General features: G+C 49.2%; 1 protein-coding gene across 3 annotated transcripts in view; it reads left to right on the forward strand.

The window, feature by feature from the left end:
• LOC115144692 (zinc finger protein 609-like) overlaps positions 1–22,364 on the forward strand; it is a 218,735-nt gene that overhangs the window by 189,308 nt on the left and 7,063 nt on the right. For all 3 annotated transcript variants that reach the window (XM_065002963.1, XM_065002964.1, XM_065002965.1), the window contains 4 exons: positions 2,536–2,623; positions 17,607–20,016; positions 20,205–20,613; positions 21,112–21,450. In XM_065002963.1, the coding sequence (XP_064859035.1) occupies positions 2,536–2,623; positions 17,607–20,016; positions 20,205–20,613; positions 21,112–21,450 (3,246 nt within the window). The remainder of the gene's footprint in view (positions 1–2,535; positions 2,624–17,606; positions 20,017–20,204; positions 20,614–21,111; positions 21,451–22,364) is intronic.

The raw sequence follows: 22,364 nt of genomic DNA on the forward strand, positions 1-22,364 counted from the left end.
AAGAGTTTTAGTATAGCCAATTGAAATTTGTTGTCTGTATATTTGATCATTTCATTGAGGATACCATCGACACCACAGGCCTTTTTGGGTTGAAGGGTTTTTATTTTGTCCTGTAACTCATTCAATGTAATTGGAGAATCCAGTGGGTTCTGGTAGTCTTTAATAGTTGATTCTAAGATCTGTATTTGATCATGTATATGTTTTGCTCTTTATTCTTTGTTATAGAACCAAAAAGATTGGAGAAGTGGTTTAACCATACATCTCCATTTTGGATAGATAATTCTTCGTGTTGTTGTTTGTTTAGTGTTTTCCAATTTTCCCAGAAGTGGTTAGAGTCTATGGATTCTTCAATTGCATTGAGCTGATTTCTGACATGCTGTTCCTTCTTTTTCCGTAGTGTATTTCTGTATTGTTTTAGTGATTCACCATAGTGAAAAGCGTAGACTCAGGTTTTCAGGGTCTCTATGTTTTTGGTTGGACAGGTTTCTCAATTTCTTTCTTAGATTTTTGCATTCTTCATCAAACCATTTGTCATTATTGTTAATTTTCTTCAGTTTTCTATTTGAGATTTTTAGATTTGATAGGGAAGCTGAGAGGTCAAATATACTGTTAAGATTTTCTACTGCCAGGTTTACACCTTCACTATTACACTGGAACGTTTTACCCAGGAAATTGTCTAAAAGGGATTGAATTTGTTGTTGCCTAATTGTTTTTATAGGTTTCCAAACTGGATTCCTTCCATCTATAGCATTTCTTAATGTTACTCAGTTCCTTTGGCTTTGATGCCTCATGATTGAAAATTGCTCTGTTTAAGTAGACTGTGATTTTGCTGTGGTCTGATAGGGGTGTCAGTGGGCTGACTGTGAACGCTCTGAGAGATTCTGGGTTGAGGTCAGTGATAAAGTAGTCTACAGTACTACTCTCTCTCTCTCTCTCTCTCTGTCTCTCTCTGTCTCTGTCTCTGTCTCTCTCTCTGTCTCTCTCTCTCTCTCTCTGTCTCTCTCTCTCTCTGTCTCTCTCTCTCTCTGTCTCTCTCTCTCTCTCTCTGTCTCTCTCTGTCTCTCTCTCTGGTCTCTCTGTCTCTCTCTCAGATGTCTCTCTCTCTCTCTGTCTGTCTGTCTCTGTGTCTCTGTGTCTCTATAAATCTCTGTCTCCGTCTCTGTCTCTCTCTCTCTCTGTCTCAGAGGTCTCTGTCTCTGTCTCTAAATCTCTGTCTGAAAAGCTCTCTGTCTCTCTCTCTCTCTCTGTCTCTCTCTCTCTCTGTCTCTCTCTCTCTCTCTCTGTCTCTCTCTGTCTCTCTGTCTCTCTCTCTCTCTGTCTCTCTGTCTCTCTCTCTCTCTGTCTCTCTCTCTCTGTCTGTCTGTCTCTGTGTCTCTGTGTCTCTCTATCTGTCTCCGTCTCTGTCTCTCTCTCTGTCTCTCTCTCTCTCTGTCTCTCTGTCTCTCTCTAAATCTCTCTGAAAAGCTCTCTCTCTGTCTCTCTCTCTCTCTCTCTGTCTCTGTCTCTCTCTCTCTCTAACTCTGTCTCTCTCTCTCTCTCTCAGTCAGAGGTCTCAGTCTCTCTTATCTCTCTCTCTCTCTCTCTCTCTGTCTCTCTCTCTCTCTCTCTCTCTGTCTCTCTCTCTCTCTCTAAATCTCTCTCTGAAAAGTCTCTCTCTCTCTGTCTCTCTCTCTGTCTCTCTGTCTCTCTCTAAATCTCTCTCTCTCTCTCTCTCTCTCTCTCTCTCTCTCTCTCTTATCCATCGGCAGAGACATATGTTTGGTTATAAAGCCCTTTTTTTTTTTACATCAGCAGAGGTCACAGTGGCTTTATAAATAACCAGATGAAAAGCTCAGAGCAGTGCAGAGGCAGAGGTCACAGTAGTTTATAAATAACCAGATGAAAAGCTCAGAGCAGAGGCAGAGGTCACAGTGGCTTTATAAATAACCAGATGAAAAGCTCAGAGCAGTGCAGAGGCAGAGGTCACAGTGGTTTATAAATAACCAGATGAAAAGCTCAGAGCAGTGCAGAGGCAGAGGTCACAGTGGCTTTATAAATAACCAGATGAAAAGCTCAGAGCAGTGCAGAGGCAGAGGTCACAGTGGTTTATAAATAACCAGATGAAAAGCTCAGAACAGTGCAGAGGCAGAGGTCACAGTGGCTTTATAAATAACCAGATGAAAAGCTCAGAGCAGTGCAGAGGCAGAGGTCACAGTGGCTTTATAAATAACCAGATGAAAAGCTCAGAGCAGTGCAGAGGCAGAGGTCACAGTGGCTTTATAAATAACCAGATGAAAAGCTCAGAGCAGTGCAGAGGCAGAGATCACAGTGGCTTTATAAATAACCAGATGAAAAGCTCAGAGCAGTGCAGAGGCAGAGGTCACAGTGGTTTATAAATAACCAGATGAAAAGCTCAGAGCAGTGCAGAGGCAGAGGTCACAGTGGCTCGGACTCACTAGAAGGCAGGATGGGTTTACACCCCTTGACTGATGAAGGAAGACATGATGACAGTTCCTCTGTGATCATCATTCCTTCTCTCCCTCTCTCTGTTCCCAGGCATGCTGGTAGTTAACGTGACCTGGAGAAACAAGACCTATGTCGGCACCCTCCTGGACTGCACCAGACACAACTGGGCCCCGCCAAGGTAAACAGGAACTCTCACAACTAATCATTAACACACATTCACACACACACACACACCCTTTCAAACTGAACATTCAGTCGGTCAGACACTTGAAAACTGACATATTGGTTGTCTTGAGGGCATATTTCCCCCCTCCATAGATTTTCCTTTGCTCGGGGGCCATTATGAATGAAATATCCTTGGGTAACGTCTCTGAAGCTTCCCCCTCCCCGCTGACACAGGGCTTTCGAAATGTAACAACGAGAGTTGGAATGATTTTTCTCCTCTGCCATCTATCCTGTCCTCAGCATCACAGAGCTGTCTGAGCCTTTTATAGACTTCTCTACTAAACGCCCCACTGGTCTGTCCACAGCCTGCTGGGTCTGAGTGTCCTCAACAATGTTCAAAAGTTTGAAAGCTATCTGTGCAACATAATCAGGTAGTATTATCAATAGGTAGTAAGCTATCTGTGCAACATAATCAGGTAGTGTTATCAATAGGTAGTAAGCTATCTGTGCAACATAATCAGGTAGTATTGTCAATAGCTATCTGTGCAACATAATCAGGTAGTGTTACCAATAGGTAGTAAGCTCTCTGTGCAACTCAATCAGGTAGTATTATCAATAGGTAGTACGCTATCTGTGCAACATAATCAGGTAGTATTATCAATAGGTAGTAAGCTATCTGTGCAACATAATCAGGTAGTATTATCAACAGGTAGTAAGCTATCTGTGCAACTCAATCAGGTAGTATTATCAATAGGTAGTATGCTATCTGTGCAACATAATCAGGTAGTATTACCAATAGGTAGTAAGCTATCTGTGCAACATAATCAGGTAGTATTATCAATAGGTAGTACGCTATCTGTGCAACATAATCAGGTAGTAAGCTATCTGTGCAACATAATCAGGTAGTATTATCAATAGGTAGTAAGCTATGTTAATCTGCAAAATTGTAATTATTCGCCTACCTCCTCATGCCTTTTGCACACAATGTATATAGACTCCCATTTTTTCTACTGTGTTATTGACTTGTTAATTGTTTACTCCATGTGTAACTCTGTGTTGTCTGTTCACACTGCTATGCTTTATCTTGGCCAGGTCGCAGTTGCAACTGAGAACTTGTTCTCAACTAGCCTACCTGGTTAAATAAAGGTGAAATAAAATCAAATCTGTGCAACATAATCAGGTAGTATTATCAATAGGTAGTAAGCTATCTGTGCAACATAATCAGGTAGTATTATCAATAGGTAGTAAGCTATCTGTGCAACATAATCAGGTAGTATTATCAATAGGTAGTAAGCTATCTGTGCAACATAATCAGGTAGTATTATCAATAGGTAGTAAGCTATCTGTGCAACATAATCAGGTAGTATTATCAATAGGTAGTAAGCTATCTGTGCAACATAATCAGGTAGTATTATCAATAGGTAGTAAGCTATCTGTGCAACATAATCAGGTAGTATTATCAATAGGTAGTAAGCTATCTGTGCAACATAATCAGGTAGTATTATCAATAGGTAGTAAGCTATCTGTGCAACATAATCAGGTAGTATTATCAATAGGTAGTAAGCTATCTGTGCAACATAATCAGGTAGTATTATCAATAGGTAGTAAGCTATCTGTGCAACATAATCAGGTAGTATTATCAATAGGTAGTAAGCTATCTGTGCAACATAATCAGGTAGTATTATCAATAGGTAGTAAGCTATCTGTGCAACATAATCAGGTAGTATTATCAATAGGTAGTAAGCTATCTGTGCAACATAATCAGGTAGTATTATCAATAGGTAGTAAGCTATCTGTGCAACATAATCAGGTAGTATTATCAATAGGTAGTAAGCTATCTGTGCAACATAATCAGGTAGTATTATCAATAGGTAGTAAGCTATCTGTGCAACATAATCAGGTAGTATTATCAATAGGTAGTAAGCTATCTGTGCAACATAATCAGGTAGTATTATCAATAGGTAGTAAGCTATCTGTGCAACATAATCAGGTAGTATTATCAATAGGTAGTAAGCTATCTGTGCAACATAATCAGGTAGTATTACCAATAGGTAGTAAGCTATCTGTGCAACATAATCAGGTAGTATTATCAATAGGTAGTAAGCTTTTTCTTTTTAATGCTGCAGACATTGCGGACGAGGATGGTCTTAGTATATTTTATTATCAGCAGGCAGAGTGTAATGGTGTTTGCCACAGTGTTCTGAATCAGTGGACAAATCAGACTCTTATCAATAAAACATGTCCGCTGGCCAGTCCCAGGATAGGGAGACCATATTGTACACAGGGAAATTCACATCAGGGCTACTTTGTAGATTGTTTCATTTAATTAATCTATTAAAGGTTTGCCAAACCTCTATTTTGACAATAAATAATTGATCAGATCTCTATAAGACAATACGGGCCCTAAAAGAGTTGGTAGGTAATTGCTTCAATGACCATAGTGATGTAAGTTATAGTCCTGCATCTCCATCGCGTTGTGTGTCACCCTGTAATCCAATGTTATTAGTCACATGATGCTGAATACAACAGGTGTAGTAGACCTTATAGTGAAATGCTGAATACAACAGGTGTATTAGACCTCACAGTGAAATGCTGAATACAACAGGTGTAGTAGACCTTACAGTGAAATGCTGAATACAACAGGTGTAGTAGACCTTATAGTGAAATGCTGAATACAACAGGTGTATTAGACCTCACAGTGAAATGCTGAATACAACAGGTGTATTAGACCTTACAGTGAAATGCTGAATACAACAGGTGTATTAGACCTTACAGTGAAATGCTGAATACAACAGGTGTAGTAGACCTTATAGTGAAATGCTGAATACAACAGGTGTATTAGACCTCACAGTGAAATGCTGAATACAACAGGTGTAGTAGACCTTACAGTGAAATGCTGAATACAACAGGTGTATTAGACCTTACAGTGAAATGCTGAATACAACAGGTGTAGTAGACCTTATAGTGAAATGCTGAATACAACAGGTGTATTAGACCTCACAGTGAAATGCTGAATACAACAGGTGTATTAGACCTTAAAGTGAAATGCTGAATACAACAGGTGTAGTAGACCTTATAGTGAAATGCTGAATACAACTGGTGTAGTAGACCTAACAGTGAAATGCTGAATACAACAGGTGTAGTAGACCTTACAGTGAAATGCTGAATACAACAGGTGTATTAGACCTTACAGTGAAATGCTGAATACAACAGGTGTAGTAGACCTTATAGTGAAATGCTGAATACAACAGGTGTATTAGACCTCACAGTGAAATGCTGAATACAACAGGTGTAGTAGACCTCACAGTGAAATGCTGAATACAACAGGTGTAGTAGACCTTACAGTGAAATGCTGAATACAACAGGTGTAGTAGACCTCACAGTGAAATGCTGAATACAACAGGTGTAGTAGACCTCACAGTGAAATGCTGAATACAACAGGTGTAGTAGACCTCACAGTGAAATGCTGAATACAACAGGTGTAGTAGACCTCACAGTGAAATGCTGAATACAACAGGTGTATTAGACCTCACAGTGAAATGCTGAATAAAACAGGTGTAGAAGACCTCACAGTGAAATGCTGAATACAACAGGTGTATTAGACCTCACAGTGAAATGCTGAATACAACAGGTGTAGTAGACCTCACAGTGAAATGCTGAATACAACAGGTGTAGTAGACCTCACAGTGAAATGCTGAATAAAACAGGTGTAGTAGACCTCACAGTGAAATGCTGAATACAACAGGTGTAGTAGACCTTACAGTGAAATGCTGAATACAACAGGTGTAGTAGACCTTACAGTGAAATGCTGAATACAACAGGTGTAGTAGACCTTACAGTGAAATGCTGAATACAACAGGTGTAGTAGACCTTACAGTGAAATGCTGAATACAACAGGTGTAGTAGACCTCACAGTGAAATGCTGAATACAACAGGTGTATTAGACCTCACAGTGAAATGCTGAATACAACAGGTGTAGTAGACCTCACAGTGAAATGCTGAATACAACAGGTGTAGTAGACCTCACAGTGAAATGCTGAATACAACAGGTGTAGTAGACCTCACAGTGAAATGCTGAATACAACAGGTGTAGTAGACCTCACAGTGAAACGCTGAATACAACAGGTGTAGTAGACCTCACAGTGAAACGCTGAATACAACAGGTGTAGTAGACCTCACAGTGAAACGCTGAATACAACAGGTGTAGTAGACCTCACAGTGAAACGCTGAAAACAACAGGTGTAGTAGACCTCACAGTGAAATGCTGAATACAACAGGTGTAGTAGACCTCACAGTGAAATGCTGAATACAACAGGTGTAGTAGACCTACGGGTGTTACGGTACAGAGTCAATGTGGAGACTATATACAGGGGGTACCAGTACAGAGTCAATGTGGAGGCTATATACAGGGGGTACCGGTACAGAGTCAATGTGGAGGCTATATACAGGGGGTACCAGTACAGAGTCAATGTGGAGGCTATATACAGGGGGTACCGGTACAGAGTCAATGTGGAGGCTATATACAGGGGAGCGGTACAGAGTCAATGTGGAGGCTATATACAGGGGGTACCGGTACAGAGTCAATGTGGAGGCTATATACAGGGGTACCGGTACAGAGTCAATGTGGAGGCTCTATACAGGAGGTACCGGTACAGAGTCAATGTGGAGGCTATATACAGGGGGTACCAGTACAGAGTCAATGTGGAGGCTATATACAGGGGGTACCGGTACAGAGTCAATGTGGAGGCTATATACAGGGGGTACCGGTACAGAGTCAATGTGGAGGCTATATACAGGGGGTACCGGTACAGAGTCAATGTGGAGGCTATATACAGGGGGTACCAGTACAGAGTCAATGTGGAGGCTATATACAGGGGGTACCGGTACAGAGTCAATGTGGAGGCTATATACAGGGGTACCGGTACAGAGTCAATGTGGAGGCTATATACAGGGGTACCGGTACAGAGTCAATGTGGAGGCTATATACAGGGGTTACCAGTACAGAGTCAATGTGGAGGCTATATACAGGGGGTACCAGTACAGAGTCAATGTGGAGGCTTTATACAGGGGTTACCAGTACAGAGTCAATGTGGAGGCTATATACAGGGGGTACCAGTACAGAGTCAATGTGGAGGCTATATACAGGGGGTACCAGTACAGAGTCAATGTGGAGGCTTTATACAGGGGTTACCAGTACAGAGTCAATGTGGAGGCTATATACAGGGGGTACCAGTACAGAGTCAATGTGGAGGCTATATACAGGGGAGCGGTACAGAGTCAATGTGGAGGCTATATACAGGGGGTACCGGTACAGAGTCAATGTGGAGGCTATATACAGGGGTACCGGTACAGAGTCAATGTGGAGGCTCTATACAGGAGGTACCGGTACAGAGTCAATGTGGAGGCTATATACAGGGGGTACCAGTACAGAGTCAATGTGGAGGCTATATACAGGGGGTACCGGTACAGAGTCAATGTGGAGGCTATATACAGGGGGTACCGGTACAGAGTCAATGTGGAGGCTATATACAGGGGGTACCGGTACAGAGTCAATGTGGAGGCTATATACAGGGGTACCAGTACAGAGTCAATGTGGAGGCTATATACAGGGGGTACCGGTACAGAGTCAATGTGGAGGCTATATACAGGGGGTACCAGTACAGAGTCAATGTGGAGGCTATATACAGGGGGTACCGGTACAGAGTCAATGTGGAGGCTATATACAGGGGTACCAGTACAGAGGATCAATGTGGAGGCTATATAGCAGGGGGTACTGGTACAGAGTCAATGTGGAGGCTATATTATCTCCCTATAACCTAGTGGACAGAGTCAATGTGGAGGCTATATCCAGGGGTAACCAGTACAGAGTCAATGTGGAGGCTATATACAGGGGTAACCTAGTGGACAGAGTCAATGTGGAGGCTATATACAGGGGTACCAGTACAGAGTCAATGTGGAGGCTATATACAGGGGGTACCGGTACAGAGTCAATGTGGAGGCTATATACAGGGTGTTACGGTACAGAGTCAATGTGGAGGCTATATACAGGGGGTATGATTCTCTCCCTATAACCTAGTGGACAGCCAGTGGATGGTAGGATTATATCCCTATAACCTAGTGGACAGCCAGTGGATGGTAGGATTATCTCCCTATAACCTAGTGGACAGCCAGTGGATGGTAGGATTATATCCCTATAACCTAGTGGACAGCCAGTGGATGGTAGGATTATATCCCTATAACCTAGTGGACAGCCAGTGGATGGTAGGATTATCTCCCTATAACCTAGTGGACAGCCAGTGGATGGTAGGATTATCTCCCTATAACCTAGTGGACAGCCAGTGGATGGTAGGATTATATCCCTATAACCTAGTGGACAGCCAGTGGATGGTAGGATTATATCCCTATAACCTAGTGGACAGCCAGTGGATGGTAGGATTATCTCCCTATAACCTAGTGGACAGCCAGTGGATGGTAGGATTATCTCCCTATAACCTAGTGGACAGCCAGTGGATGGTAGGATTATCTCCCTATAACCTAGTGGACAGCCAGTGGAAACATCACCTCTGCACCATGTTTCCTGTAGTACTACAATACCAACATCAGCAATTTATTTCAGGAAGTCTGGGTTTCTAAAAAGATTTCATAACTGTTTTTTCTTTACCTTCAAAATGAGACAAACACTCACAATCCTACAAGAACTATTAAAATAGGATTTTTCAATTAACGTAAACTCTTATTATGCAATTGTGATTTGTTTATCGTTTTAAGGTTTTGTGTCATGCCACTTGGGTGGATGTAGTGTGAGGAGGGTGGAGTTCTTGTGCTCATCTTACCGTGACCCTCGACCTATCACATGTCAGCATTTGTTTGATGTCACTCATTTGGTTGGTGGGTGCTGGGCCAGTTGCTCCTCTCACAGCCTGTGCGTAGCTCTGCCTGCTGGGCTGTGGCTCCTCCAGGTGGGGGCAGGAGGGGTGGGCCTCGTCTGGGTGGGTCTGAAGCTGGGCTGGTCTGTGCTGCGCTGGCTGTGGTCGCCATTGAGGTTGGTGGTGCTGTGGTCGTGGCTGGGGGTTCCAGGGTGCTGGTCCGGGGTGTTGGCAGGGTGGAGATTGCTCCGCTGTTCCTAGGTGGAGAGTGTCACGGCTCCTCCTCTGCATTGCAGGGGCGGCTCCTCCTGCAGGCAGAGGAGGGTCGTTAGTGATCGGAGTCACCTGGGATCAGAGTATTTAAACTGTCACTAATCACCTCTCTCTCCGCTCCTCCAGGTATGAACCTGTTTTGTTTGTTCCTTTGTAGTTTTGCATAGTTTTCACTCAGTCTTTCACCCACACAGATTCACACATCCATGCACTTTACATACAACTTACATTATGATACTTCCACACCTCATTCCTTTTTCTTAGTTTAAAGTTAATAGTTTTGTTTACAATAAATGTATGTTTTAATTGGCCTATACCTGTTGTTCGCGTCCCCTCATTGTTGCCACAGGCTATGAGCCGGCCTGTGACAAGTGGGGGCTCATCCGTAAGTTAAAGTTCATTGTCGGACTGCGGTTTAAAGTGACCTCCTTGAGAGTCTTGGCAAGGATGGGGACTGTCTCCCTGTACAGGTGAACATGGTCCTAGAGACGGTCCAGATCGAGGATGGGGTGGTGGGGACTGGCTCCCTGTACAGGTGAACATGGTCCTAGAGACGGTCCAGATCGAGGATGGGGTGGTGGGGACTGGCTCCCTGTACAGGTGAACATGGTCCTAGAGACGGTCCAGATCGAGGGTGGGGTGGTGGGGACTGTCTCCCTGTACAGGTGAACATGGTCATAGAGACGGTCCAGATCGAGGATGGGGACTGGCTCCCTGTACAGGTGAACATGGTCATAGAGACGGTCCAGATCGGGTGGTGGGGAGGCTCCTGTACAGGTGAACATGGGGTGGTGGGGACTGTCTCCCTGTACAGGTGAACATGGTCATAGAGACGGTCCAGATCGAGGGTGGGGTGGTGGGGACTGTCTCCCTGTACAGGTGAACATGGTCCTAGAGACGGTCCAGATCGAGGGTGGGGTGGTGGGGACTGTCTCCCTGTACAGGTGAACATGGTCATAGAGATGGTCCAGATCGAGGGTGGGGTGGTGGGGACTGTCTCCCTGTACAGGTGAACATGGTCCTAGAGACGGTCCAGATCGAGGATGGGGACTGGCTCCCTGTACAGGTGAACATGGTCCTAGAGACGGTCCAGATCGAGGGTGGGGTGGTGGGGACTGGCTCCCAGATCGAGGATGGGGTGGTGGGGACAGGTGAACATGGTCCTAGAGACGGTCCAGATCGAGGGTGGGGTGGTGGGGACTGGCTCCTGTACAGGTGAACATGGTCCTAGAGACGGTCCAGATCGAGGGGGGACTGGGTACAGGTGAACATGTCCTAGAGGGACTGGCTCCTGTACAGGTGAACATGGTCCTAGAGACGGTCCAGATCGAGGGTGGGGTGGTGGGGACTGGCTCCTGTACAGGTGAACATGGTCCTAGAGAACATGGTCGGTCCAGATCGAGGGTGGGGTGGTGGGGACTGGCTCCCTGTACAGGTGAACATGGTCCTAGAGACGGTCCAGATCGAGGGTGGGGTGGTGGGGACTGGCTCCCTGTACAGGTGAACATGGTCCTAGAGACGGTCCAGATCGAGGGTGGGGTGGTGGGGACTGGCTCCCTGTACAGGTGAACATGGTCCTAGAGACGGTCCGGATCGAGGATGGGGACTGGCTCCCTGTACAGGTGAACATGGTCCTAGAGACGGTCCAGATCGAGGATGGGGACTGGCTCCCTGTACAGGTGAACATGGTCCTAGAGACGGTCCAGATCGAGGGGGGTGGGGACTGGCTCCCTGAGGTGAACATGGTCCTAGGACTGGCTCCCTGTACATGGTCCTAGGACGTGAACATGGTCATAGAACAGATGGTGGGGACTGGCTCCCTGTACTGAACATGGTCCTAGAGACGGTCCAGATCGAGGATGGGGACTGGCTCCCTGTACAGGTGAACATGGTCATAGAGACGGTCCAGATCGAGGATGGGGACTGGCTCCCTGTACAGGTGAACATGGTCATAGAGACGGTCCAGATCGAGGGTGGGGACTGGCTCCCTGTACAGGTGAACATGGTCATAGAGACGGTCCAGATCGAGGGTGGGGTGGTGGGGACTGGCTCCCTGTACAGGTGAACATGGTCATAGAGACGGTCCAGATCGAGGGTGGGGTGGTGGGGACTGTCTCCCTGTACAGGTGAACATGGTCCTAGAGACGGTCCAGATCGAGGATGGGATGGAGGGCCAGGTGTACATTGGGTTGCAAGGCACAGTTCCGGGAGAGGCTGGTGTTTATTCTTTGGATTGTGGCAGGGTGGAGGTCCTTCCTCTGTAGAAGGGTTGACATAACGATCCTTGAGTTGGGGAAGATTGTGGAGGCCTTCGCAATCACTCCCCGTAGTGCAGTCGCCACCCACTCCTACTGAGCACGCAGGTCGTTGCTTCCGATGTGTATGATTATGTGGCTTGGCGACCCGAGATGGGCCTTGTCAAGCAGTCCCATGGCACTCTGCGTTGTTGGGCACCACACCTTTCTCCTTTTGTGTCTAGGGAGAGACAAAGACAGTCTGTGTCTGTCCTCTGTTCTCTTTCTCTCCTGCAGTCTGTCCTCTGTTCTCTCCTGCAGTCTGTCCTCTGTTCTCTCCTGCAGTCTGTCCTCTGTTCTCTCCTGCAGTCTGTCCTCTGTTCTCTCCTGCAGTCTGTCCTCTGTTCTCTCCTGCAGTCTGCAGTTTGTTCTCTCCTGCAGCCTGTCCTCTGCCAGCTCTCCTGCAGCCTGTCCTCTGTTAGATCAGCAGCTCTGTCCCTCTTTCTTCCTGCAGTCTGTCCTCTGTTCTCTCCTGCAGATCTGCCAGCTCTTCTCTCCTTTGTTAGATCAGTCAGCTCTGTTCCTCCTTTGTTAGATCAGCCAGTCTCTCCTCTGTTCTCTCAACCAGTCTGTCCTCTGTTCTCTCCTGCCAGTCTGTCACCTCTGTTCTCTCCTGCAGTCTGTCCTCTGTTCTCTCCTGCAGTCAGTCCTCTGTTCTCCTTTGTTAGATCAGCAGTCTGTCCTCTGTTCTCAGTTCTCTCCTTTGTTAGTCAGCCAGCTCTGTTCTCTTTCTTCCTGCAGCCTGTCCTCTGTTCTCTCCTTTGTTAGATCAGCCAGCTCTGTTCTCTCCTTTGTTAGTCAGCCAGCTCTGTTCTCTCCTTTGTTAGTCTGTCAGCTCTGTTCTCTCCTGCAGTCTGTCCTCTGTTCTCTCCTGCAGTCTGCAGTTTGGAGCTCTCTCACCTCCTTTGTTAGATCAGCCAGCTCTCTCGCCTCCTTTGTTAGATCAGCCAGCTCTCCCGCCTCCTTTGTTAGATCAGCCAGCTCTCTCGCCTCCTTTGTTAGATCAGCCAGCTCTCTCTCCTCCTTTGTTAGATCAGCCAGCTCTCTCACCTCCTTTGTTAGATCAGCCAGCTCTCTCGCCTCCTTTGTTAGATCAGCCAGCTCTCTCACCTCCTTTGTTAGATCAGCCAGCTCTCTCTCCTCCTTTGTTAGATCAGCCAGCTCTCTCGCCTCCTTTGTTAGATCAGCCAGCTCTCTCACCTCCTTTGTTAGATCAGCCAGCTCTCTCGCCTCCTTTGTTAGATCAGCCAGCTCTCTCGCCTCCTTTGTTAGATCAGCCAGCTCTCTCACCTCCTTTGTTAGATCAGCCAGCTCTCTCGCCTCCTTTGTTAGATCAGCCAGCTCTCTCTTGAGTCCGTCTCTCTCTTGCTGAACCTCTTTCAGCTGTGTTGCAAGGCTGCTGTCCTTCTCTGTCATCGCCTTGGTTAGGAGCTCCTCTAAGGTATGGTTGTCTGGTTGCTGTTTGCTTACGCTCACCCTCAGCAGGACCACCTCCCCCTCCAGTCTGGTGAACTCATCCCTCATGGCAGCCATGGTGGTGAGGAGGGCCTGAGCCTGCTCTGCACTGAGGGGGTGGCTCTCCTCCTGGGGCGTGTCCTCCGTTATGGTGGGAAGAGAGGTGCTGGATGTGCTTTCTTGGGTGGGGATAGTAGGGGTGAGGGTGGTGCTGGTGGAGTTTGTCTGGTGGGAGGGCATGCCACTGGTGGTGTCCTTATCTCTCTCTGCTCTCTCCTTAATGGTCTGAAAGTCTGTTTCAAACAGCCTAATGTTACCTTGCACCATGACAGTCCCAGTCTTGTAGAGGTTGATTGTTATCGTGGTGCTGTCAAGGTCGTCTGTCTCTTTGACTTTCAGCTTCCACCCATTACAGATTCCCTCTTTCTTTATGGATGGGTAGTGAGAGCACACTGCTGGGCGCCATGCATTTGGCTGGTCAGTGAGGAGGATGAGATTACTCACATCACCGTTTTTGTAGAGGTCTGCGAAAAGGGTTTCTGGCCTCCCCTTTAGTAGTGTCTGTTTTAAAGCTTTCCTCGTTGTGTCGTTTTTGGCCTCTGGAGGGTAGAGAATGGACTCAGCGCTGAGGGGGAGTGGGGACATGGTGCTTGTGGGCTCTGCTACTCTTGCTGCTGATCTGTTCTGCTGCCCCGTTGCCATGGCAACCGGTTTGTTCGTCTGCTGCTGTTGCCAGCTAGCTGTAATTTTGCTCAAAAACCAGCAAAAAGAGTGACAAATCTTCACACAAACAAACAGAAGATATGTTTAAAGTTAGTCCGTCTCCTTTTTGGTTTACTCACTCCGTTTGGTCGTTTGATGTAGTTGTATTAACTCCCCTTGCTAGGTTTCTTCTGGCTAGCTTGTTAGCATGCTGGCTAGCTTGTTAGCATGCTGGCTAGCTCGAGTCAAAACTTGAGGCGCAAAGTAACTTTTTTTCTATTCTGAATGAATAGTTGTTGTTCATCACTTGTCTGAAATTCTTTTTAGATTTGAGTGTTAATCTCATTTTATGAAGAAAAAAATATGAAATATATCAGGAGCTCAAGTTGAGTATGTCTCTCTTTCTCGCCCACCTGTCTTTCTCTCGCCTACCTCTTTGTCTCTCTCCCGCCCACCTCTTTGTGTCTCTCTCGCCCACCTCTGTCTCTCTCTCTCGCCCACCTCTGTCTCTCTCTCTCGCCTACCTCTGTCTCTCTCTCGCCCACCTCTTTGTCTCTCTCTCTCGCCCACCTCTTTGTCTCTCTCTCGCCCACCTCTGTCTCTCTCTCGCCCACCTCTGTCTCTCTCTCGCCCACCTCTGTCTCTCTCTCGCCCACCTCTGTCTCTCTCTCGCACACCTATTTGTCTCTCTCTCGCCCACCTCTTTGTCTCTCTCTCGCCCACCTCTTTGTCTCTCTCTCTCGCCCATCTCTTTGTCTCTCTCTCGCCCACCTCTTTGTCTCTCTCTCGCCCACCTCATTGTCTCTCTCTCTCTCTCGCCCACCACATTGTCTCTCTCTCTCTCGCCCACCACATTCTCTCTCTCTCTCGCCCACCTCTTTGTCTCTCTCTCGCCCATCTCTTTCTCTCTCTCTCGCCCATCTCTCTGTCTCTCTCTCGCCCAACTCTTTGTCTCTCTCTCGCCCAACTCTGTCTCTCTCTCTCGCCCACCTCTGTCTCTCTCTCTCGCCCACCTCTGTCTCTCTCTCTCGCCCACCTCTGTCTCTCTCTCTCGCCCACCTCTGTCTCTCTCTCTCTCGCCCACCTCTGTCTCTCTCTCTCGCCCACCTCTGTCTCTCTCTCGCCCACCTCTGTCTCTCTCTCTCGCCCACCTCTTTGTCTCTCTCTCTCGCCCACCTCATTGTCTCTCTCTCGCCCACCTCTGTCTCTCTCTCGCCCACCTCTTTGTCTCTCTCTCTCCCACCTCTTTGTCTCTCTCTCTCTCGCCCACCTCTTTGCCTCTTTGTCTCTCTCTCTCTCGCTCACCTCTTTGTCTCTCTCTCTCTCGCCCACCTCTTTGTCTCTCTCTCTGTCACCCACCTCATTGTCTCTCTCTCTCGCCCATCTCTTTGTCTCTCTCTCGCCCACCTCTTTGTCTCTCTCTCGCCCACCTCTTTGTCTCTCTCTCGCCCACCTCTTTGTCTCTCTCTCGCCCACCTCTTTGTCTCTCTCTCGCCCACCTCATTGTCTCTCTCTCTCTCGCCCACCTCTTTGTCTCTCTCTCGCCCACCTCTTTGTCTCTCTCTCTCGCCCACCTCTTTGTCTCTCTCTCTCCCACCTCTTTGTCTCTCTCTCTCCCCACCTCTTTGTCTCTCTCTCTCCCACCTCTTTGTCTCTCTCTCTCCCACCTCTTTGTGTCTCTCCCGCCCACCTCTTTGTCTCTCTCTCTCCCACCTCTTTGTCTCTCTCTCTCCCACCTCTTTGTGTCTCTCCCGCCCACCTCTTTGTCTCTCTCTCGCCCACTTTGTCTCTTTGTCTCCCACCTCTTGTCTCTCTCTCTCTCGCCCATCTCTTTGTCTCTCTCTCGCCCACCTCTTTGTCTCTCTCTCGCCCACCTCTTTGTCTCTCTCTCGCCCACCTCTTTGTCTCTCTCTCGCCCACCTCTTTGTCTCTCTCTCGCCCACCTCTTTGTCTCTCTCTCGCCCACCTCTTTGTCTCTCTCTCGCCCATCTCTTTGTCTCTCTCTCGCCCATCTCTTTGTCTCTCTCTCGCCCATCTCTTTGTCTCTCTCTCGCCCACCTCTTTGTCTTTGTCTTTGTCTCTCTCTCGCCCACCTCTTTGTCTCTCTCTCTCTCTCTCGCCCCCATCTCTTTGTCTCTCTCTCGCCCATCTCTTTGTCTCTCTCTCGCCCATCTCTTTGTCTCTCTCTTCTCCCAACACTTTGTCTCTCTCTCGCCCACCTCTTTGTCTCTCTCTCTCGCCCACCTCTTTGTCTCTCTCTCTCGCCCACCTCTTTGTCTCTCTCTCTCGCCAACCTCTTTGTCTCTCTCTCGTTACCTCGCCCCGCTCTCTCTCTCATTTCTCCTCTCTCTTGCTCGCTCTCTCTCGCTCTCTCTAGTTTCCCCTCTCTCTCGTTACCTCTCTCTCCTTCTTGTTACCTATCTCTAGTTACATCTCCCTTTCTCTCCTTACCCCTCTCGCTCTCTCACGTTACCCCTGTCTCTCGCGCTACCCCTCTCTCTCTCTCGTTACCTCTCTCTCTACCCCCTGTTGGCTGTTGTGTAAAGGCAGGATGGTATCTCCTATCTGATCAGCGTTGCCTAATCCTGTCAAGCCCTGTGGCGCTTGGCGATCTGTCAGAACACACTGGGCTGTTGAGATTGGGGGAGAGGATCAGAATCTGGTTTGAGGCTCTGTTATTGTGGTGAGGGTTGATGAGGGCAGTGAGTTCTCTGGTTTGAGGCTCTGTTAGGTCCTCTCCCAGAGCCGCTAGTAATAGCCCTTCTCGGAGCTGGGATGATTCAGAGACTGAGAATAGCAACAGGATTGTGAGAGCTCCGTGGAGTGGTTCACCAGCTTTACTTAGTGTTGTTTTAATATCTAGCTTCTATCTATTGGCTGTTGGTGGGGATTGGTGAGTTCTCTGGTTTGAGGCTCTGTTATTGTGGTGAGGGTTGATGTGGGCAGTGAGTTCTTCTCTGGTTTGAGGCTCTGTTATTGTGGTGAGGATTGATGAGGGCAGTGAGTTCTCTGGTTTGAGGCTCTGTTATTGTGGTGAGGGTTGATGAGGGCAGTGAGTTCTCTGGTTTGAGGCTCTGTTATTGTGGTGAGGGTTGATGAGGGCAGTGAGTTCTCTGGTTTGAGGCTAGGGTTGATGAGGGCAGTGAGTTCTCTGGTTTGAGGCTCTGTTATTGTGGTGAGGGTTGATGAGGGCAGTGAGTTCTCTTGATGAGGGCAGTGAGTTCTCTGGTTTGAGGCTCTGTTATTGTGGTGAGGGTTGATGAGGGCAGTGAGTTCTCTGGTTTGAGGCTCTGTTATTGTGGTGAGAATTGATGAGGGCAGTGAGTTCTCTGGTTTGAGGCTCTGTTATTGTGGTGGGGTATTAATGTCGGATAGGTTTAATTCTCTGGCTTTGGTTTTCCTCTAGGTTCTGTGAGTCCCCCACCAGTGACTTGGAGATGAGGAACGGCCGGGGCCGGGGGAAGAGGATGAGGCCTAACGGAAACACACCCGTCAACGAGAACAGCAACTCGTCGGACAACAAGGGCAGCGGCACCAGCAAGACGCGCGCCGCCAACAGCAGCAGCAAGAGCCGGCGGGGAACGCCGCCCAACAGCAACACAGAAGACGTCAAAGCCAGCCCTTCGTCGGCTAACAAGCGCAAGAACAAGCCCGCCTCAGACATGGAGCCCAACTCCAGCTCGGAGGACACCAAGGGCAGCAAACGCATGCGCACCAACTCCAACAGCGGCCCTGGAGGAGTGCCCCAGCCGCCTCACACCGTCCTCCCTGGCAAACCCAGCATAAAGATGGAGCCACTGCCCCCACAGCAACTCGACCGCAACTGCCCTTCGCCGGTGCTCATTGACTGCCCGCACCCCAACTGCAACAAGAAGTACAAGCACATTAATGGCCTCAAGTACCACCAGGCCCGTGCCCACAATGATGATGACATCAAGCTGGACATGGACGGGGACAGTGAGTACGGGGAGGACTCTACGCTCCACCCCGATCCGAGCAGCTGCAATGGGGCCTCCATCTCTCAAAAGGGCTGCTTGTCACCAGCTCGCTCAGTCACGCCCAAGGGTAGGGGCTTTGAGGCCCAGACTCCGTCGCCCTCCTCGGGTAAGTTTGGCTCCAAGCAGGGTAAAAAGAAGCCCTGCGAGATCGATCTAGAGGCAGGGGGCATGCCCATGGATGGCTGTGAGGACGGGCCCTGCCTAACGGACGAGGCCAGCAACGACGGCATGGACGACAAGAAGGACAAATCCAAGAAGACGGGTAGTGGCTCCAAGGCAGACAAGCTGGCCCAGAAGGGCATGAAGTTAACGCGGCCCATCGCCCCGACCATACCACCTCAGCAGCTCTACTCCCTACAGACGGCAGGTGGCTTCCCTGCAGCCAGCCCTGGCTCCACCCCTGCCATTAGTTCAGCAGTTCAGTCTATCCCCAAGAGCCCACAGCTGAAAGCGATCCAGCCCAAGCCCTCGGCCCTGGGAGACCCCTCGTCTGTGAACCCAGCGCTGAGCGGCTCCAAGGACAAGAAGAAGAAAGACAAGAAGAAGAAGGAGGCAGGAAAGGAGGGAGATAGCCCCAAAGGGAAAGGGGGAAAGCCAGAGGAAGGCAAGAGCCCGTACTCTGAATCTTCGGACCCGGGGAGCAAAGGCGACGGGCTGCTGAACGGCTCATCAGACCCCCACCAGAGCCGGCTGGCCAGCATCAAGGCCGAGGCGGACAAGATCTACAGCTTCACCGACAACGCTCCCAGTCCCTCCATCGGTGTGGCCAGCAGGATAGAGGCTGGAGGCATGGCCCAGCCCCTCACCCCACTCCATGTGGTCACACAGAACGGAGCCGACAACTCCTCGGTGAAGACCAACAGCCCGGCCTACTCTGACATCTCAGACGCGGGCGAGGATGGCGAGGGCCGGGTGGAGGGCGTCAAGGGAGTCAAGTCTGAGGAGCAGGCCACCCGAGAGGGGGCCAAGAAGTCCCTGTTCCCCACCCAAACAGCCAGCAAGGAGTCCCCCTACTATCCCGGCTACGAAAATTATTACTCCCCAAACTACGCCAACCCTAACCCTAGCCCGGGGGTGTCGGCCACGGGGGGCGCACAACAGGAGGGGGCCCAGGTCAAGGTGAAAAAAGAGGAGCAGCAGGAGGAGCGTAAGGTCAAGCAGGAGCAGCAGGAGGAGCGTAAGGTCAAGCAGGAGCAGCAGGAGGAGCGTAAGCCCGAGATAGGTACCTCTGGACCGGGGCAACAGCAGCAGCAACAGGCCTCGGTCATCCAGCAGCGCTCCAACATGTATATGCAGCCTCTCTACTACAACCAGTATGCCTACGTTCCCCCGTACGCCTACCACCCGGACCAGGCCTACCACAACCACCTGCTGAACACCAACCCGGCCTACCGGCAGCAGTACGATGAGCGGCAGAGGCAGGTGGTAGCCGAGCAGCACCGCGCCGCAGAGAAGAAATCAGACGCTGCTGGAAAGGAGCGAGAGCGAGAGGGCTCCTCAGGGAAGGAGCGGGGTGAGGAATGGAAGCAGAAGGCTTTGGTGCCCCCCACCCTGTCCAAGGCTCCCAGTGTCACAGACCTGGGCAAAGGCGGGCCGCCCCAGGGCAAGCCGCCCAAAGAGCCCTCGTCCTCCTCGGAGCAGACCAAGTCATCGGTCATCATGCCCAAGGGGGAGGACGCCAAGGCGCCGGCCCAGCAGGCTGAAGGGCTGAAGATGAAGCTGAGTGAAGGAGGGCACCATGGGAAGGGGGATGAACCCAAGGCGGGCATGGAGTCCGGCAGGCCCTCGGCCATGGAACAGGCCATGTGGTACAGACAGGTAAACTAACACGGTTGTGTTTGAATCGGCTGATTGTGATTGGATGTTAGACAAATGTATGTCAAATGATTACTATAGTAGAAGTGCATGCTGGTTTGTGTATTCTGGGAAATGTTTAAGTGAAGGTTAATTTTTGTAGGACACAACTGATGAGATGTCTGTAATGAGATGTTTTGTGTTGTTTTCAGGAGCCTGACTCGCGGCTGTGGCCTTACCTCTACCCCAGCAAATACCCTGAGGCCCAGAAACCACAGGATGTGGAGCGCCACAGGGAAAGAGACAGAGACAGAGGAGAGCGGGACAGAGACCGAAAGGGCAAGGAGGCCAGGGACGAGAGGGCTCGGCCCAAAGACCCCACCCCGAAGGAGGAGAGCAAAGAGGGGGTTGAGCCCCGGTTGTCTTTGGCCTTGGAGGAACACCGGGGGGTGGGAAAGGACCCAAGGGCCACCGCTGGCCACATGCAGTTCTCCTCTCCCATGGCCCAGCACCAAGGCTACATGCCTTACATGCATGGAGCCTACGCTTACGGCCAGGGCTATGACCCCAGCCACCCGGGCTACCGTGGGATGCCATCAGTCATGATGCAGAACTACCCTGGTAAGAGTTAATGCCACTGCTAACAGGATACAGTGCATTCGGGAAAATATTCAGACCCCTTCCCCTTTTCCACATTTTGTTACGTTTACAGCCTTATTCTAAAATGGATTAAATTGATTTTTTTCCATCATCAATCTGCACACAATACCCCATAATGACATCACAATACCTCATAATGACATCACAATACCCCATAATGACATCACAATACCCCATAATGACATCACAATACCCCATAATGACAAAACGAAAACAGGTTATTTTGAAATAAAAAACAAGTATCTTATTTATAGAAGTATTTCCGAATGCACTGTACATACAGCGATGCCATTGGATTGTTCAAATCTGTATTATGATGATGTACAAAATTGAAAAAATAATAATAAAATAATGAATGAACACTGATATGCATTCATTTTCATGTTTGTTTGATTGTAAATGGGAACATGACTTAATGACTCTGGTGTCATGGTGTTTAACGTCCTCTCTCACCGACAGGGTCCTACTACTCATTCTCCCCCTATGGCAGTAAGATGGGGCCGGGCGAGGAAGGCGGCGAGAAGGCAGCGCGCGCCAGCCCCACGGTCAGTGGCAAGTCGTCCTCCGAGGCCAAGGCCCTGGACATTCTTCAGCAGCACGCCAGCCAGTACAAGAGCAAGTCGCCCACGGTTGGCGACAAGACCTCCTCGCATGAAAGGGAACGGGAGCGCGCTGTGGCCGAGCGCGAGCGAGACTTGGACCGGCCGCGTTCCTCTCCCTCACAGCGCATCATGCCTTCCCATCACCACCTGGGCTACCCGCTGCTCTCGGGGCAGTACGACCTGTCCTACGCCACAGGTAAGTGATGACTGGACGCCCGCCTACAAACAAGCTCAAGCACCAGGACACATCTCAGCCTACAGCGTTGGCTAGCTGCTCAAATAGAACGCGCAAGGACACATCTCAGCCTACAGAGTTGGCTAGCTGCTCAAATAGAACGCGCAAGGACACATCTCAGCCTACAGCGTTGGCTAGCTGCTCAAATAGAACACGCAAGGACACATCTCAGCCTTCAGCGTTGGCTAGCTGTTCAAATAGAACAAGCAAGGACACATCTCGGCCTTCAGCATTGGCTAGCTGATCAAATAGAACAAGCAAGGACACATCTCGGCCTTCAGCATTGGCTAGCTGATCAAATAGAACGCGCAAGGACACATCTCGGCCTACAGCATTGGCTAGCTGCTCAAATAGAACACGCAAGGACACATCTCGGCCTTCAGCGTTGGCTAGCTGATCAAATAGAACGCGCAAGGACACATCTCGGCCTACAGCATTGGCTAGCTGCTCAAATAGAACACGCAAGGACACATCTCGGCCTTCAGCGTTGGCTAGCTGCTCAAATAGAACGTGCAAGGACACATCTCGGCCTTCAGCGTTGGCTAGCTGTTCAAATAGAACACGCAAGGACACATCTCGGCCTTCAGCGTTGGCTAGCTACTCAAATAGAACGCGCAAGGACACATCTCGGCCTTCAGCGTTGGCTAGCTGCTCAAATAGAACGCGCAAGGACACATCTCAGCCTACAGCGTTGGCTAGCTACTCAAATAGAACGCGCAAGGACACATCTCGGCCTTCAGCGTTGGCTAGCTACTCAAATAGAACGCGCAAGGACACATCTCAGCCTACAGCGTTGGCTAGCTACTCAAATAGAACGAGCAAGGACACATCTCGGCCTTCAACGTTGGCTAGCTACTCAAATAGAACGCGCAAGG

The sequence above is a fragment of the Oncorhynchus nerka genome, linkage group LG17, assembly GCF_034236695.1.
Source record: "Oncorhynchus nerka isolate Pitt River linkage group LG17, Oner_Uvic_2.0, whole genome shotgun sequence".
In the NCBI taxonomy this organism is placed as follows: Eukaryota; Metazoa; Chordata; class Actinopteri; order Salmoniformes; family Salmonidae; genus Oncorhynchus; species Oncorhynchus nerka.